Raw genomic sequence first — 19,701 nt, forward strand, 5'->3', positions numbered from 1 at the left:
TGAATATGAACCTCTAAGTTTAAGTTCACACATCACACATAATAAAAATTAAATCAAACTTATTTTCTTCATTTTGATCTAAGTCTTTACATTTTCCAAACAAAGCATGAGACATAGCTTTTAAGTAAGAGAAAGCAATGTGTGCTATAGAAAATAAAAGGCCTTTAGAGGTTATGAGCAACATAACCTTGTATAGATTTGCTTCCTAAAACAGTTCTTCTGCAAATGACATTTCTTTAGTACATTGTGAAAGCAGAGTTGCTTACCTGTAACAGGTGTTCTCACACATGGGTGACCATCATCAGATAGAGCCCAGATGCAGAAAACTTATGTCAAAGTTTCTAGAACTTTGACTAGGCACACTGAGTATGCCCAGCATAACCTATAACACATGTCCACACAGGGTCCCTCTTCAGTCTCGTAACATAGAATTACGATTAAAATAAAAAATAGGAGAAACCCAACTCTGCGGGATGGCTGGTGGGTTTTGTTAGGCCTAACATCCTGCTGTTCTTAGAGGTAAGCAACTGTGCTTTCTCCAAGGATAAGCAGGATGGTAGTCCTCATACGTGGGTGAATACCTAGCTACAGACTGCTCCCCAACATAAAAGAATGGATCTAGGGCCTTCTGCTCACATAATACGGAAAACCTCCTCCACTTCAGTCCATAGGACTTTCTAGTGGAAGACTTTCTAGAAGCCACCAGGACTCAAGACAATTCTGAAAGATCAAGTGGCTGAGGGATTAACCTCTCAACATCCAGACTGTGTGCAACAGGGCCTGGAGGTTGGAATGCCACAGACATGGTTTTGCATGATGAGATCAGGGGAAGTCCCCAGACTGATCAGTCTCCGAATGGACAACTCCTGAAGGAGTGGAAACTAGACCTGCCTCGGCCAATGAGGGGCTATGAGAATCATAGTCCCTTTGTCCTTGCAAAGCTTCAAGAGAGTCTTCGCCATTAAGGGAATTGGAGGATATGCATACAGAAGAACCTCACCCCAATGATGGGCGAGGGCATCCAAGGCTGGTTTGCCAGCTGTCCTGTGCAGGGAGCAGAACCGAGGAACCTTCCTGTTGCAGGAGGAAGCAAACCAATCTACATCCGGGTTCCCCCAGAGGCGGAATATCCAATTCGTTACCCCCAATCCAGGGACCACTTGTGGGGTCTGAAGCTTTGACTCAGCCTGTCTGCTACCATGTTCTCCGCCCCGGCCAGATACATGGCCCTAAGCACCATCCCATAGGACAGGATCCATGACCAGATCTGGACCATTTCCTGACACAGGAGGTACGATCCCCTGCCTCCCTGCTTGTTGACTACATGGCAACATGGTTCTCGGTTAGGATCTGAACAACTTTGTTGGACAGCCGATCTCTAAAAGCCCATAGTACATAACTGATCACCTGAAGTTCAAGGAAGTTGATTTGACAAGAATGTTCCTGAGCGGACTAAAGACCCTGGGTATCACGCCCATCTACATGAGCTAACCACTCCAGGGTAGATGCATCCATAGTTAGGACAATTTGAGTGGGGAGACTCCGAAATGAGTTCCAGACTGGAAAGTGCCCGCCACCGAGACAATGAGTCCCGGAGAGATAGGATGACTCAGATGCAATCCTAGAGGCTCTGAGTGGTCTGGCATCACTGTGACCTCAGGGTCCATTGGGCTCTGTGTACATGTAAAAGTGCCAAGAGAGTGACATGGATGGTTGCGGCCATATGGCCCAACAGCCTCAATGTGTGCCAGGCTGGTACCTGCTGGCTCTGTTGAATCTCTGCCGCAATGGTTGCCAAGGCAACAGCTCTCTGGTAGGCAGAAAGGCCTTGGCCTGAGCCATGTCTAGCAGGGCTCCTATGAAGTCCAATTTGAGGTGATAGGCTGAGATGGGACTTTGAGTAGTTGAGAATGAACCCTAGTGACTCCAACACCCAAATGGTCAAGTGCATGGACTTGACAGCCCCTGCCTGATACATGCTCTTGACCAGCCAATTGTCCAGATATGAGAAAACATGCACTCCCAGTCTGCGGAGTTGCGCCACCACCACAGCCAGGCATTTTGTGAAGACCCATGGGGCAGACGCAAGCCCAAACTGCAACATTCGGTACTGGAAGTGCTGTGCTTCCACCACAAAAAAGAGATATTTCCTGTGTACAGGTGAAGATCTCAATATGAGTATATGCATCCTTTAGGTCAAGGGAGCATTGCCAGTCCCCTTTTTGCAAAAGCAGGATCAAGGTGCCCAGGGAAACCATCTTGAACTTTTCTTTTTTTAGAAATGTGTTCAAGGCCCTTAGGTCTAGGATGGGAAAGGTGTCCTCCTGTTCTCTTTGGAATCCAGAAGTACCTGGAGTAGAATCCCTGCCCTCTTTGTACTGGTGGTACGGGCTTGTTAACAAAGAGGAGAGCTCCATTTGTAGTACCTCCTGATGCATTACCAGCCCTAATATGGGCATGGAGAGCAATTTGGCGGGAGACTCATTTGGTACCCTTGGCAGACAATAAGCAGAACCCACCGGTCCAAGTTATTCTGGGTCACTTGTTCGCAAAGAAACATAGCCTGTCCCCAACCAGAGGGTCCTTCGTCCCAGGTAAGAGCAACTGGCTTACACTCCCTATGGCCCAATCAAAACCCTGTTCATAGAGTTGACTGAGGAGCCAGCTGGGATTTGGGGGCTTTCTGCTGCCTGGGATGGGCATGGGAGCCATGATGGTGTTGACAGGAGTGAGGAGGTGAAAGAAATACTTCCTTGGCCCCGGTCTTGCCGGCCTCCTTGATGAGGAGGACTGGTCCGGAGTACTGGTGGAGAGTTGTTAGAGGGTCTCATGGTGGCCCCAAAGTTGGGCCACAGCACCCCTCACCCTATCTCTGAAGATATTCTTTCCAGTACACGGCACATCAGCGAGTCATTCCTGTACCTTTGGTTGGAGATCTAAGGCCCACAGCCCTGCCAGTCTGCGGGTGCAGATTCCCACTACAGAGACTCTCGATGCCATTTCGAAAACATTGTAGGTCGCACGAACCTCATGTTTCCTGCATTTCAGACTTTGTGCATCAGTGACATGAGGGTGTCTTGCTGCTGCTGAAGCAGCTGCTCAGCCACCTCCTGTACCTGTTTGCAGATATCCTGTGAGTACTGGCTCATGTGGATGTTACACTGGTGGACCCTTGGACCGAGGGAGACTTGACGCTACCTGTGGGGGGAAGCCCCACAGGTCTCCACCATCGGTAGGTGAGGCTGAAGAAAAACAGGGACCCTGCTGGAGCTTCACCACTACCAGCCCACGTTCCCCTTAGGTTGAGCTCTTCAGTGCTGGGGCCGGCTGAACTTACGTGGGCTTTCTGTATTGATGGAAATCCAAGCGAAGGAGAGGTGCTAGAGAGCAGGCCAAATTCAAGAACAGGCAGCAAAGTATGAAAGCAGGTCCCAGGCAAGGGTCGAGGCAGGCGGTGTTTCTTGTGATCGGTATCCAGTCCGAAGTCAAAAACCAAGGCGATCCAAGGGCAAGGGAGAAGGCAAGGAAATCAGGAACTCAAGGCAGCAACACGTAGGATGCAAAGAGCGAGGAGACCTTTTACCAAAGCAAAGCAGGAATCAGGGTCCAGCCTTATATGGTCCCTAAGTGGTGATGTCATCAGGAAGAGGCAGCAGCACTTTCCCGCTGCAAACTCTTTAAGTGGCAGAGAGAGGGGTGTGCACGCACCTACGACATCCAGCACAGGAGGAAGTCGGCGGCATGCCAGCTGCAGAGAATGCAGGGACAGTGTCGTCGGAGCACATGTCGGGCTGGTGGCCCACGGCCACAGGCAGCGCAGTGCGTCAGCAATGGCACCCTGCTGTCAATAGGGAACCTGGGCCCAATCCTGCTACGGAGCAGCATTGGGTAAGGGAAGCTGGCCTGTGGCCGGCAAGTGCAACAGTAGAGCTAGTAGAGCATGGTGCATTGGAACACCTTCCTCCCAAGAGCATCCATCGCTGTATGGTCCTTCCCTGGGGACGCCAAGGAATGGATCAGAGAGCGCTTGGCCCTCTGATGAGAGAAATTCAACCACTACTGACTGGTGAGGCTGCTGATACTTATCGAATCTGGCAGCCTTCTGGACAAGGTAAAACCCATCTGCCTTCTTGTTAATGGGAAACACTGTGAGCGGGTGTTCCCATATCTTCAGCAGCAACTCCTTAAGGATCTTGAAAACTGGGCCCACATGATCTCCTTAGGAGGCTCCATGACCTGGAGGATCTCAAGCATTTTGTGCCTGGCATTCTCCTGTATCAAAAGTTGAAATTGGATGGCCTCCGCTATCACCCCACAAACCTTGCGAAGGTCAAGTTCTCAGGCGGGAACTTACTTCGTTCCTCTGGAGGAGATGGGAGGCCATCAGAATCCTCAGAGGAGGTCTCTGCTGGATCATTCGGACCCTCATCCTCACTGTATGTGACAGGGGATGGGGCCCTAGTTGCTCGGCCTTCGTCCAGAGGTGCAGGCACCGGTAGAATTGGACAGGGGGGTTACAGGCCTCAGCATCTCTGCCAGCCTTTGTGGAGCTTCCTCCTTGGAGGAACCAGCAACAACCACTGTATCTGTAGGGGGACGATTCGGTGCCTCGGGAACCAGCACCAGCTGGGTTGGTAATGCACTGAGGAGCACATTGATCTGCTCCAGAAGTGATACAAGGCCTGGCAGCACCGGGACTGGTGTTGTCAGTGCCACAGATCCAAAGCCCTGCAGCACCCACTCCACCCCCAGCTGAACTTGGCACTCCAGCTCCTCCTCAAATGTTGCTCCTCCTCAAATGTTGCCGACTGGGAGGAAGAAGGGTTGGCCATAGCTTCTTCAGACTCACAAGGGGGATCGGCAACTGGCACTAGGATCGGTAGAGACCATCGCAAACCCCCTGCACTGATAGAGGATGGGCTTTCCTCACTGCAGGGTCGCTTTTGGGGCATCTTTGCAAAAGCCAGTGTATCCCCTCACCCAGCATCATGCATCAATGGGGACCGTTGCCATTGCTTTTTAGGCTTTCCTTGATACTTGGCCCAGTCTTTCCCCGCTGCCGAGGCTGAAGACAACAAACCCAGCATCCTCGGCCTGCAGGAGATCGACAACGGTCTGTCTCCAGCGTCCCTATCCACCAGCGGCATCGACGGATCAGACGGTCCTGCCGATGTCGATGGTATGGTGTCCATCGGTGCAGCTCAAGGGTCCTTCAATGCCAATGGCTCAGACTTCCTCAACCTGAAGGGTTGATCCATCTTACTGAGTTGAAGCCAATGTCCCTTCAGGGTCATCTGGGAGCATAAGCGGCAGCCCCGGGGGTCATGCAATGTCCTCAGGCAGAGGACACACACCTCATGAGGATCAGTAATAGATATTTGTCCTCAGGCACCAGGGGCATCGGCGAAAACCGGACGTGGCCATGATGGGGTGAAATGAAAGTTTTCTACAAGGCTAAAAACAGCCAAAGTGAGCTCAGTTACACCGTGAGGCTTACAGCTCCGCTGAAAAGAAGAGACTGAAGAGGTGCCCCTTGTGGACGTGTGATATAGGACATGCTGGGCAAGCTCAGTGTGCCTAGTCAAAGTTCTAAAAACTTTGACATAAGTTTTCTGTATCAGGGTTCCATCTGATAATGTCACCCATGTGTGAGGACTAACATCCTGCTTGTCCTTAGAGAACAGTTCTGTAACTAAATTGTTTTTAAATTTCTTCTTTCCTTATTCTCCCAGCATTGGTTAAACTAAGGCAATACCTTAAATAACACTACAGTAAACCACATCAACTTTCTGCATTACCTTCACAAGACAGGCCATGAGAAGTGACTCCAGATAGGCTTTCTCTGCACACGTTACAAAACGTAGGGCGGGCGTGGGAGCAGGCGTACCAGTTATGCATCCCTGAGAAATGTTCCACATTAAACTGTGCGGTCTAGCAAAGGAGAAGTTAAAACACATTTGGAAGAACAAGATCCAACTACAGCTAAAAGCATGTAAAGCCACATTTACTGCTAGAAAATTCAACATGTAGGGCAAGTGTTTTGAAAGACATCTGCCACTAATAAAAGAGGCTGGTGGCACCTTACAGATTAACCAATTTATTGAGGCATGAGCTTTCAAGGATGCATGTGACAATTCATGCCTCAATAAATTAGTTAGTCCATCAGCACAGCCCCCAGTTTCCTGTAGCAAGCTCAGGGGTAGATTCTGTTCCACAGTTTATGAAATCCTGCAGCAATTCTACAGCACACTTGCATATGTTAGAATTATTTTGCATATTAAAACAGATTAATTTATTTTGCAAAATAAAAAAAAGTGTTTTTCTCAACCTTGTTTTGTGTTTGAGTAATTAATTTTGTTCTTTGGGGAGTTTTATGGGTGGAGAATTTCAAGTATCAATGTGCAGAAGAAGAGATGTCAGGGAGGAGGGGAAGTCGGGGAAGGAGGTTTGGAGAGGAGGAGAAGGAGGAGAAGGAGGAGAGATAGAAAGATCATAGATGGAATGGGGTAGAGAAGAAGGTGGGAGAGAAGTTCTGGGATTTTAGGGGGAATACAGAAGGGGATAAGGGAGGATCTAAGGGAAATACAAAATGGATAGAGGGAGACTGGAAGTGGAGGAATGGCCTAGTGGTTAGAGCAGTGGGGTACAAACCAGGAGACCAGGGTTCGAGTCCCACTGTCACTCCTTGTGACCTTGGGCAAGTCACTTTACCCTCCATTGACTCAGGTGCAAACTTAAATTGTAAGCTCTTTGAGGAAAGGGAAATACCTACAGTACCTGAATGTAATCCACTTTAAAGTAGTGTGAAAAGTGGAATATAAACCTAAATAAACAAATTTTGGAGGGATAATAGAGAGAGGGAGGTACCCTCCAGGTCTCTCCTTACTCTTCTATTGTCGCCTTCCCAACCTACTCTTCTTTCTCCCCCTCCCTTATTTACTTACATTCCGCTTTTTCAGGCACTTCAAAGCAGATTACATTAAGGTACTATAGGTATTTGCCTATCCCCAGAGAGCTTACAATCTAACAGGGTCATTTACTATACTGCAATATTTTATTGTCTGAGGGGCAATTTATCGCAGGGGGGGCTGTCCCACAACAATTTGACCCTCCCCCAACAAAATATCGCAGCATTCACGTGGCATGATATTTTATCAAGGGAGAAATGTACGATTAAAAATTGCGCTATGAAACTGGGCCAAAGAACATGATGGCAGCCTACCACCATTACTTAAAAGGCCAAAGACCTAAAAATCCACCCCCCAAAATTTGCCAAAAGGTCCCTGGGAGTCTTTCGCGCCCACCCCTCCCTGCCATCTGAGGGGCAATGGCAATCCCCACAAGTAAAAAAAAAAGGCCTTTTGAAATATATGGCAATGCCCTGCCCCTTCTTAAACCCCTCCCAATGTATACAACATAACTCCCTGCCTGAGGCAAATGCTCCCCTTCAAAGACCCCTCCCTCAGATTCAAACCGCCTTGGTACCCCTCCCTCCAGTCCAATTACATTCATGTCCCTGGAATCTAGTGGTCTCCCCACAGTCTCTCCCTCTACCTCCCAACCTGAAAAATGGACTTGGTGGGAGGGGGGGGGGGGAGCAGCTGGACTGCCACCCCCCTCCGTACCTCTAAATTAATTCACTGGGAGGGCCCAGAGTGCTCCTTAGCTCCAGGCCCGGTAGACACCATATTTCAAAATGGTTCTATTATGTGGTAAGGGAAAAGACCCACCAGAAATCACAAGATAGGGGAAATGGCCAGTCGGCGCCATTTTGAAATATGGTGTCGACTGGGCCCAGAGCTAAGGGGTGCTCCAGGCCCCCACTGAACCCCAATGCATTAATTTGGAGATATGGGGAGATTCAGAGGTGGGGTGGGTTGGGGGTCTGGCTGCCCCCCTCGACCATTAGGCCCTTTTTACAGGCTGGTGATGGGGAAAGGACAGGGGACGCCACTAGTCCCCAGGGACATGAATGTACTTAGTCCAGGGGGAAGAGAGGCCGAAGTGGTTTGATGCTGGAGAGTCTTTGAAGGAGGGTATTTGCCTTGGGCGGGGGGGGGGGGGGGGGGGGGGGGGTTGTATTGTATACATAGGGGTGGGGTTTGGGAAGAGGGCGTGGCATCTTTGCATGTTTTAAAAGTTCTTTTTTTTTAATTTCTGGCAGCTGCCTCTGGAGCCGATGCAATAATCTTCGCGGAAAGCGGGCGCTGACTTTTCAGTGCCCGCTTTCTTAACGCACGCATGGCGCCCATAAGGGGGCGCCATGCAATATGTAAATTAGGGAGTCGCGCTAGGAAGGAGGCGCTAGGGTTGCTTGCGCGACCTTAGAACCTCCTTGCTAACGCGACCTGCCACGGCTGCCGGTTATGAAGACCGACGCCGGTAAATTCGAGTTTATTGACGGCCGTTTTCATTACTGGCAGACGGCCGGTTATGAAAACCGACGCCAAGTTTACCGGTGTCGGTCTTCGTAACTCGGAGGTCTGCCGAGTTATTTTATTTTATTTTTTTTACTTTAAAAAAAGAAGTACAGAAAAGCAGTTTTTTCTGCTTTTCTGTACTTCTTTTCAATGCGCTAGGCTATTAACGCCTGCTCCAGGCAGGCGTTAATAGCTGAGTGATAAATGTGCGTCAGAGATGCACATTTATCTTTTTGCATTGGAAGTGAATGAGTAGTAGCCTCATTCACATGCATTTGCATGTGATGAGCCCTAACTCATTCACTCCGCGTCGGATGCTCGTTAAATAGGCGCTAATCCCCCTATTGCATTAGGGGAGTGGATTAGCGCCTATTTATCCCGCGTCTGAGAGCTCGGCTGGTCGCACTGTATTGCATCGGCCCCTCTGTCTCTACAGGCAATGGGTGGGGTGGAGGCGAGTTAACAAAAAAACACTGGGGGCATTTTTTTTTTGCTTTTCAGGGATTGTATATTTGGGCTGTTTGGCTCTTTAACTAACGTAGCAAAGGCATCAGCAGGCACGTTAGCAACACAGTGTCCATGCAATGGTTTATCTACACCTCCCTGAAATGCGATAAAATAACAGGGCTGACTTGTTTATAAGTCAGCTGCGTTATTGTGTTTATTTATTTTTTATTTATTTAACATTTTTATATACCGATCTTCATGAAAAAAATTCATATCAGATCGGTTTACATGTAACAAGGGGTATAACTTAATCAACCATTTAACAAGAGGCGAAAGTTACATATAACAAGGAGGATTTAACTTGGGGGGCAAGGTTAGCCGGAGATATAGGACAGCATAACTGAATGAACTAGATAATGCAATAAGACAAAGAAGAGAGGCATAAATATAATGCCTAAACTTGAGGGGTGTTTAGTTAGTAAGCAGTGTCTGGTCTGGTAGAGAAGAATTGCTGGATTTGCAAGTTAGGGGAAGGCTTGGAGGAAGAGCCATGTCTTGAGTTTTTTTCGGAAGGTTAGAGGGGTCTGTGGGCATATTGTTCCAGATGGCTGGGCCGGCTGTAGAAAATGCTCGTTTTTACACTGAATTGCCTGCACAAAGCAGCTTATTTCCATAGGGCAAGGAATACATTGAAATTTTTGGCATAATATTGCGCAATAAACAGCATTTAACGCACAATATCACCTTATCTCAGCTTAGTAAATCTAGCTGTAAGTTTGTGCCTGAGGCAATGGAGTGTAAAGTAACTTGTTCATGGTCTTTTTTTTTTATCCCAGGTGCCCGCACAATCACACAGCCATGCACCCTCCCCCTAGCTTCTCTTACATACATACCCTGATTCCCCCCAGTCCCCCTTTTAAACACAACCCACTTCCTGCCTCTCTTTCAAATATCCCCATTCCATCTATTTAAACAACTTTTCCCCCAACCAATCTATTGAAAAAAAAAACCAAAAACACCTCTATCCCCTCTTTCATACAACCCCTTGCTCCAATCCCCATCGCAGTCTCTCTGCTTCCCCCAGGTGGCAGGAAGAGAAGAGCGGAATCATCTTCAGCCATGTCCAGTGCATGGGGCAACTTTCCTGAGCCCTGCATAGGAGACGGCCAAGTGCATGAGCACGCAGGGCTCTGCCTGGACGACTATATTGGCCAGTGCCGAATCTCAGGCAGCAGAGAACAATCCTATACTTCCTGCTCCAGCACCTCCTTTCCCCTCCACTCCCAGGCAGCATGCAGGGAAAAGGAGGTGAGGGGGAGAGCCTAGAGCAGACAAAGCACAGCAAAGAAGAATCCCTTTGGGGCTCATGCAAAAAAAAAGTGCTGAAAGCGGGCGCTGAGTGTTCAGTGTCCACTTTTCTAACGCGCCCCCAGGCATCTCTCCTGGGGGGCGCCATGCAATATTTAAATTTGGGGTCATATTGTCAAGGAGGCGCTAGGGTCAACTGCGCGCCGCTAGAGTGCTGGGCTGTCTGCCGGTGTAGAAAGCGGTCACTGAATTTATCGGCGTCCATTTTCCAAATCGACGCACAGCCACAGACTCGGGAAATGGACGCTGGTTAACTGAGTATTTTCTGCATTTCTGTACAACATTTGGGTGTGCTCAGAAATTAGGTGTCAATTTCTGAGTGCAAAAATATGCATATTGGACGCACCTTTTTTTTTTTTTTTGCATTGGGAGTGAATAATTAATAGCCTCATTCACATTTGTTTGCACGTGATGATCGCTATTAGTTTCCCAGCGCGTTGGACACGCGTTGTGGAGGCGCTAATCCCCTTATTGCATATGGGGATTAGGTAGCGCCTACACAACCTGTGTCCAACTGCAGGTTAAACAGTGCGCTCAGCTGAGCACACTGTTTTGCATCGGGCCCCTTTGTTTCCTAATGCAGCCCCTCCCTTCTTGTCAATCAGGGGACCAGAGGGGAGAGGGTGAGCATGGATCAGACATTGCAGAATGAAGAATAGCCACTCTAGACTCTAATCCAGCTCCTCTTCTCTTGTTACCACCCCACTTCATTCCTATCTGCAGGGAACAGGAGAGGAGACATGAAATTGGAATGGACAACAGAGCAAAGAATTCAGTTTTTGCCTGAATATTTCTAATTTGTGGCATTTATTCTGTATTTGTTAAGTGTCTGTGTCATGCATATGTGAATGTGACCAAGGTAAAGTATTCTGCTAGCATGCAGTTTCTGTGCATAGATCTGTATTAATGCAGCTTGTTCTGTTTTTTGCTTTTTTTTTTCAATAGAAAGCGTATTTGTGTTCCATGGCCTGATGGAATATTTGCAGTATTGCTTTTTCATACTGGGTTATTGTTATTTGTTCTGGGAGTTAGTGCTGTTTTGGTATGGCAGATACACTACAGTGACATTTTTGCAGGGCTTTATATTACTTCATAAAGTGTCTGGTAATGGAGGGAGTTTATGCCATTCTTACTAAGGTGACAACATAAATTTAATTTTTTTTCGATGGTCAGAAGTAAGGGGAAACATTCTCATTTAGCCAAATCAGTTATTTCAGAAATTACCTTTAACCAATGCTATATGATTTTCTTTCAGCTTATTAATTTAGCTTTTTCTAAACCTTTTTTTTTTTTTTGCCCTCAAAATCACAGATGACACATTCAACAGACACTGTGACATGATTTCTGAAATAAAAACCGAAATTGTGTGGTTACGGAGAAATCTCACAATAATCAAACTGCCAATCCTAGAGCTGGGAATTTTTAACATTACTCCCTCAGATCAAGTACAGGACCTAGGAATACAGATCAATGAGAACTTCACAATGAAAAAGCATTAATTAAAACAGGATACTCCAAGCTGAGAATATTACACCGGATGAAACCTCTAACAACAATACAGGACTTCCGCACTGTCTTACAAACTCTAATATTTTCATATTTAGATTACTGCATCTCCCTATTACTTGGCCTACCCGCAAGACTATTAAAACCACTACAGTTACTACAAAATGCCTCCACTACACTGTTACCAGAGTCAAGGAAATTTGACCACATCAACCCCTCGCTGATAGCACTGCACTGGCTTCCTGTACAAGCCAGAATTCATTATAAAGTATTAACTCTAATTTTTAATATCATCAACAACATTAACCCATGCTTAATAGGAGTGACACTTCAACCGTGCACACCGCAGAGAGCCCCAAGATCACAAAACAAAGGACTTCTAAAAGTACCTATAACACGGACACACACCTAACACAAATAAGAGACCGAATGTTTTCCATAGCGGGCCCCAAGTTATGGAACTTTCTTCTAGAGTCATTACATCTGATAACAGAAAGAAAGAGTTTCAAACGTGAACTGAAACCATGGCTCTTTAGAAATGCATACGATTTAACTTAAAACACCAATATGCCAATTACTTCACTGTCAGTACCAGAGACATTATTAGAGTGAGCAATAAGTACTGAACGATGTAACGTGTAATGATAGTAGAATTAAACTTTGTATTTAACTTGTGTTGACCTAGAAAATTTATGAATATGACCTAGAATACGTATTTGCTGTTGTACTGACCTAAAATATGAATGTTGAACCAGAACGTGAATGTTGACCATGAATATGAATGCTGAATTTGTAAAGCACTGTGGTCTTCTTTTGGAACCACGGTACATAAAACGCCTAAATACATAAATAAATATGATGTATGTTATGTGTGTTTCCTTCAGATCTCCACTAGATGGCCCTAGCCTAGGATATGGGGTTAGGAGTTAAAAGCGGACCATGCCATTTATGAACAGCAGCCCTGTGTGGTTGGCTGGAATGGTGACTTCCTGTCTGCTCAAAGGCAAGCAGGGTGGGAGTTCAAGGTGGCAGTTTTAGTTGGAGTTCGAAGCACTGAAATTTTCTTTGGTCCCCTATTTCATGATTCCCAGGATAGGAAGGAGGCAGTAGACCTTCTCACTTCACAATTTAGCTGGAGAAGTTGCCTCAGTCTCTTTGCAGTTTCTTTGAGCAATTCTCGATTTTACTATTTGTTATTTTTTTTTCCTTGGATCATCTCAAAGAGCAAAACTCCCCCTGCCTTTGGGAAGACTAGGATAAAAGAAAGATCTGCTGTTTCCCTCTTCCATCCAATGGCTGGACAGTGGTGATTCTGTTTTGATTGGCTATTATTGTGAAAATTTGTATCTTTTTGTTTGGGAGGAAATTTGCTGTTACCTTCCTGCCCAAAAGTGGGAAAAAGCAAAGAGTTATTTTTTCCCTACTGCCTGAACCTTTTATGCTGAAAGATCTCTTGTTTACCATCTGAAGAGGAGAACTGTGAGTATGAGTTGTTATTCATCTGGAGACCCCCAGCAGTTTTCCTCCCAGGAAAAAGAGGGAAGAACTGGAATCTGGAGAATCTGATATATCTCTGGAAGCCCAAGCACTGTGGGAATCAGGGACCCCAAAGCGACAGGAGAATCCTGGCACATCTGAAAAGCTTACTGTTCCATACCCTAGAGGGTGCACAAGATAGAACTCCAATGCAGAGGGACACATCAAAAGAAAGTGAGAAAAAGACAACTAAAGATAATTTTTGGACAGAGATGTAACCAGAATTAAATGTGTATGGTGCCAGTTAATTACTTTGGAAGATCCACAGTAAAATTTACATTGAAACACCCAACTAAAGTGTTCTGTTTGTTTGACACTTACCCCCATCCACAGCTTTCACACAGGCCGATACAGTACGTGATACAGTATGCGATTGGCCCCGTGTTTTCGACACGCTATTCTTACCCCTTATACAGTAAGAGGTAATTGCACGTCGAAAAAGCACGGCCAACCCCCCCAAAACTAATAGCGCCTGCAACATGCAAATGCATGTTGATGGGCCTATTAGTTATTCCGCATCATACAGAAAGCAAAATGTGCAGCCAAGCCGCACATTTTACTTTCAGAAATTAATGCCTGCTCGGAGGCGAGAAGAGTGCAGTCAGTGAACAGGGAAAGCACTCAACTTGCTGTAAAGCAAGAACTGAAATTAAGAGAACTAAAAACGTACTCCTGGTTGAGGAAAAGGGAGGCCCGGATCGAGGGGGCGTTCCCTTGAGTGACATCATCAGCAGGTGCCCCGGGACAGCTTAAATACAAGGGCCCTGCAGCACACAGACCGAGGCAAGGAGAGTGCGGTCAGTGAGCAGGGGAAGCACTCGATTTCAGTTCTTGCTTTACAGCAAGTTAAGAGAACTAAAAACTTACTCCTGGTCGAGGAAAAGGGAGGCCCAGATCGAGGGGGCGTTCCCTTGAGTGATGTCATCAGCAGGCGCCCCAGGACAGCTTAAATACAAGGGCCCTGCGGCGCACAGCCGAAGCCGCGCGCCCCTTGGTAAAAATTTTTTTTTTTTAAATCATGGGAAGGAAACGGAAATCTAAAAACTACACCTCTCCAACAACACCCGTGTCAAGAAGAATAGGACCAATGGACTCTCACATAGGGGCGGATTTTAAGAGCCCTGCTCGCGTAAATCCGCCCGGATTTACGCGAGCAGGGCCCTGCGCGCCGGTAAGCCTATTTTACATAGGCCTACCGGCGCGCGCAGACCCCGGGACTCGCGTACATCCCGGGGTTTTCGGAGAGGGGCATGTCGGGGGCGTGTCGGGGGGCGGGCCCGGTCGTCGCGGCGTTTCGGGGGCATGTCGGGAGCGTTTTGGGGGTGGGTACGGGGGCATGGCTACGGCCCGGGGCGGTCCGGGGGCGTGGCCGCGCCCTCCGTACCCGCCCCCAGGTCGCGGCCCGGCACGCAGGAGGCCCGCTGGTGCGCGGGGATTTACGTCTCCCTCCGGGAGGCGTAAATCCCCCGACAAAGGTAAGGGGGGGGGGTTTAGACAGGGCCGGGCGGGTGGGTTAGGTAGGGGAAGGGAGGGGAAGGTGAGGGGAGGGCAAAGGAAAGTTCCCTCCGAGGCCGCTCCGATTTCGGAGCGGCCTTGGAGGGAATGGGTTAGGCAGCGCGGCTCGGCGCGCGCCGGCTATACAAAATCAATAGCCTTGCGTGCGCCGATCCAGGGATTTTAGTGGATACGCACGGCTCCGCGCGTATCTACTAAAATCCAGCGTACTTTTGCTTGAGTCTGATGCGCAAGCAAAAGTAGGCTGATCGCGCTTCTTTTAAAATCTACCCCATAGTGTGTATATGGGTGAGTCCTATGTAAGGGACACGTTAGATTCTATTCAGTTCTAGATTCTAACTCCTCAAATTTTGCCCTAGTCTCCACAGTAAAAGTATGAACTTTAGATATAGAGTTAGACAATTTCTTATCAATTTTTGCTGATAGTCTCCACACGTCTAGTAATGTAACATTTTCTGGTTCCCCACTATTCTCTTCTGCTTCACTACCTACATCAGGAATTATTGCTGGACACAGGACTCTGGTATTACTAGCAGTAGCCTCGCCACCCATTAAATCTATACTTGGTAATATATTCTCTTCAGGTATGCTCCCCCTTTTGATAAAAGATGGGGATGCCAATCCCGAAGGGGCACTAATCACATTAGCAACTTGTATATCCTCATTTACTGGTTGTAAGGGGGATTGTGTGGACCTGGGACTTAAGGTAACCCCTAATTGGGAATTACCTTCTAACCGTTAGAAGGTCGAACAGGTAGTGGCAAACTTGAACCCACTAGTAAATAATATGCAAGCAACTAATATATTCTTTATTAAAGATAATCTTATATTGCATAATAGAATAGAACTGTTGGAAAATGAAGTAAGATCAGCTAATTTAAGATTATTAAATGTTCCTATATCAAGATTAATGTCATCAATGGAATTGTTCAAAAAATATGTAGTAGAGGTATTATCTTTTGAAACTGAGAAAACCCCAACTATGTCTAAAATGTATTATATACCTAAAAAAAAGAACGTTGCAAGCACAAGAGGGTGGAGTTGATATTTTGGGTAGCCCAGGAGTCTCTACTTTTCTAGAAGACTCCATGGACAATATATCCTCTAGAGCAACATTATTAGTTTCCTTTTCGTTAAAATAGGAAAAAGATTTGGTCTTTTCATAGTATTTTCAAAATAAAGATATAAATTTTTGCGGACAAAAGATACAAGTCTTTCCAGATGTTTTTCGTGCCACTCAGGCATGTAGGAAACATTTCCTGTCTTTTAAACAAACTGCTCTAGATATTGGAGCAAGTTTTTTCCTGAAATTTCCCTGCAAATGTCAGGTAATATATCAAAATAATAAATATATATTTTCTGATCCCTCACACTTGGAACATTTTTTAAGGGATAAGTCTTAGAATAATTAATATGTTGTTTAATGAGATAGGGTTGTATAAGAAATTAAGACGCTCACTAGACATGGGCTCTTCTCTCCTCCTAGATGTGGGCTAGATACCTATTGAGGATTTATTATGTAATTTTTGAGTTTGTTAATATTTTTCTTTGGAATACCTGACTATATCATTTCTTTGTAAATGTTATAATTCAATAAATAATAAATGGAAAAAAAAAAGAAATTAATGCCTGCCCAAAGTCTGGCGTTAATTTCTGCTGGCATCGGGAAAGTGTACAGAAAAGAAGTATCATAGCGATATTAAGTCGGAGGCCCCAAAATTTAAAAAAAATTTTAAATTTAAAAATCTGCCCGCGGGTCGGAAGACCAACGCTCAATTATGCCAGCGTCCATTTTCCGAACCCGTGGCTGTCAGCGGGCTCGAGAACCGACGCCGGCAAAATTGAGCATCGGCTGTCAAACCCGCTGACAGCCGCCGCTCTTGTCAAAAAGGAGGCACTAGGGACGCGCTAGTGTCCCTAGTGCCTTTTTTTACCGCGGGCCCTCATTTAAATACTGGATCGCGCGCCCAGAAGAGTGGGCACTCGCCTCGGAGTGCCGGCTCTCCCACCAATTTTACTGTATTGGCCTGACAATGAGGTAGTGCCCACTGCACCTTGGGTGCTGGAGATCTGTCACCCTCCCCTCCCCATCAAGGACTTAGTCCTGGGACTGAATGTGATCCCTACCTCTCAGACTGTCCAGAAAAGGGACTGGCAATTCAAATACATTTTGGACTTTTTGAGAAACCTGATATAAAATAATAGAAGTTATTTAAATTTGTTTATAAAATTCTGTCATGTGTAGCTATTTTTATTGTAGAGTTAATAAAGAAGAAAAAGCATTTAAAGAAAATTGGCTAATGGTGGTTCCTGTGTCGTTCTGCAGTAATGCTTATGAGGGTTTGTTGAGTCCCGGTAGGTACGAGGCAACATTAAATATTGTTTTTCATTTTTTTAAATAAAGGGAGTTGTTTTATATTTGCCTATATCTTTTATAGTCTACATATGAGGATATATTGACGTTATTGCCTCCTGAGGAAGCCATTTTCATGGCGAAACAAAAGACCTTTGTCGAGGCAGGAAGCAGAGGGAGCTAGCAAGCTTAATCTACAAACCGCTTGGAAACTGCTATAAAAGTAATCGAGACAAAAGTGGGTCACTTCGAGTAAGCAACTTTTTTTGATTTACATATCAGACTATTCTGACCCTCTCTAGTTGCGAGATTTTAGCATATATAATGCTAGAACTCCTGTAGAACATTTGATACAATCTTTAAAAAATGTTCTACAACAAGGAACCACGTGGATATTTTTTAGAGTTGAAATAATTTATGTACAATTTTGCATTGAGATTTTGTTTTAAAAATAGTTTGTATTATACAAATACTTTTTGATTAAAAATAAAAAATTCATTAATTTATAACAACAAATCTATATAAATAAAAATGTTAAATAGTTTGGACAAAATCGCTAATTTCAGAAACCACTGAACCGATTGCTTTCAAATTTGGACACAACCTTCATTTCGCATACAGGAAGGTTCTTCTGTACTTACATTACAGATATGTCACACCTGTGACAGGTAAAATAGGTTTAAAATTTTTATCCAGAAAACAGTGACACCTGCTGGACGTAAGCGCCATCTGTTACACCTTACGCTAACACACGCTACATTAATCATTTCGCCAGTCCAGGTCCACGTTTCACTTCCATTTTAACACATTCATGCACTTTTTTCGCCAGAAGATAACTATTTCCTTTACAGATAAAATACACCCACCACCCTCCTCACACCCCCCACACACATGCCAAATTGATTTACTTCCCACAGCCTCCCAACACACACAAAACCACCCTCCTCACACCCCCCACACACATTCCAAATTTATTTACTTCCCAAGCCCTCACAACACATACAAAACCTGACAGAAGTCCGGGAGGCTCCAGCGGGGGGCCAGGACCGGTCCGGGACACATCTCCTGCACTACGGCCGTCGGCTGCCAGCAATCAACATGGCGCAGACGGCCCTTTCCCTTACTATGCCACTCGGGGACACCAATGGCAGCAGTAGCCCATGTGACACAGTAAGGGTGAGGGCCCCTCGGCGCCATTTTCAGGACTGGCAGCCGGCGGACCTTTGCCCTTACTATGTCAGAGGACCTACCACTGCCATTACTCTACCCCACTGACATAGTAAGGGCAAAGGGCCATTGGAACCCGTTTCAGTGCTCGCAGCCGACGGACCAACGCCAATACATCGCTCCCGGACCGCTCCTGAATGCCCGCTCCACCGACTGACATTTTTATCAGGTCTCGGGGGGTCTGGAGGGAGGGGGGTGGTGATGAATTTATTGCGAACACCTTGGGGAGGGGTCACGAGGGGGGGCAGGTTTCATTCATTCAGCAACTCTGGGGGGCAGGGGGGTGGGCTACTGTTTTTCGCAGGGCTGGGGGAGGGGGGGCAGGAGAGTGTGGCGTGGTTAGTTTAAGAGAACGTTTCTCATAGGGTTGTTTTTTGGGGGAAGGGGGAGGTTCACACACAAATACATACACTAAACTTGCATGATCTCGGGAACGCACCAAAATAGCCCTCCCCAGACAACAAAACAAATTTGGGAGTGCAAATTTGGTTAGGCACTCCCCTATTTGGCTACATAACGCGCACAGATGCCCAGGGACAGACCACATGTAGCACCAACAATTTTAATTTCCCAGGTTTTGGGAGGGGGCAGGAGGGTGGGGGGTTATTATTTGATTTAAAGGGTTGGGGTTGGTTTTTTTTGTACAGAAATAGAAAGACAAAGGTTTTCTGATCTGAAGGGTAGGCAGTAGGCGGGGGGAGGTGACAGTGAGGAGAGGGAGAATGAGGGGGGAGGTGAGTGTCAGGGGAGGGAGAATGAGGGGAGAGGTGAGTGAGGGGAGAGAGTTGGAGTGGGGGCAGGGGAGGGAAGGGGGGGTGAGTGACCAAGGGGGAGGAGGATGAGTGACTGAGGTAAATGGGGAAGGGGGAGGGAGGGTAAAGAACCTGACTCTGCCACTGCAACGCGTGGCCGGGCACCGCTAGTCATTATATATATTTTTTTGGACTGTTTAAAATATACCATTAGTGTTCACAGTGGTATTCTTTTATTAGCATATATTAACACTTTATCGATATCACTGTGAATGCCCAATATATTTTGTAACTATGCAGTACATACCTACACACAATCAAAAAACAAAGTTCAATATTTATGTGATTTTACGCATTGCTCTGGAAGGGGTGTTGGTGGGGCCATAAAGATTGTTGAATTTAATTATCAAAATCTTAGGAGGTTTTACTCATCAGACGGTGGTGGGAGGGGGGGGGGGCAGCTTTGGGATATGTAGTCATTATCACACAGAGCCATTTCTCTATGGTTTTTTTTTCCCTGGGGGGAAATAGCATGGCTTAGTAAATGCCCTCTGGGTAAGGGCAATACCTTCTGTAG

General features: G+C 46.3%; 1 protein-coding gene across 1 annotated transcript in view; it reads right to left on the bottom strand.

The window, feature by feature from the left end:
• Nucleotides 1-19,701, bottom strand: part of DGKH (diacylglycerol kinase eta) — a 735,022-nt gene that overhangs the window by 303,172 nt on the left and 412,149 nt on the right. The window contains 1 exon segment of the mRNA XM_029602950.1: nt 5,799-5,931. Within this exon segment, the coding sequence (XP_029458810.1) occupies nt 5,799-5,931 (133 nt within the window).

This window comes from Rhinatrema bivittatum, chromosome 5, assembly GCF_901001135.1.
Source record: "Rhinatrema bivittatum chromosome 5, aRhiBiv1.1, whole genome shotgun sequence".
NCBI lineage: Eukaryota > Metazoa > Chordata > Amphibia > Gymnophiona > Rhinatrematidae > Rhinatrema > Rhinatrema bivittatum.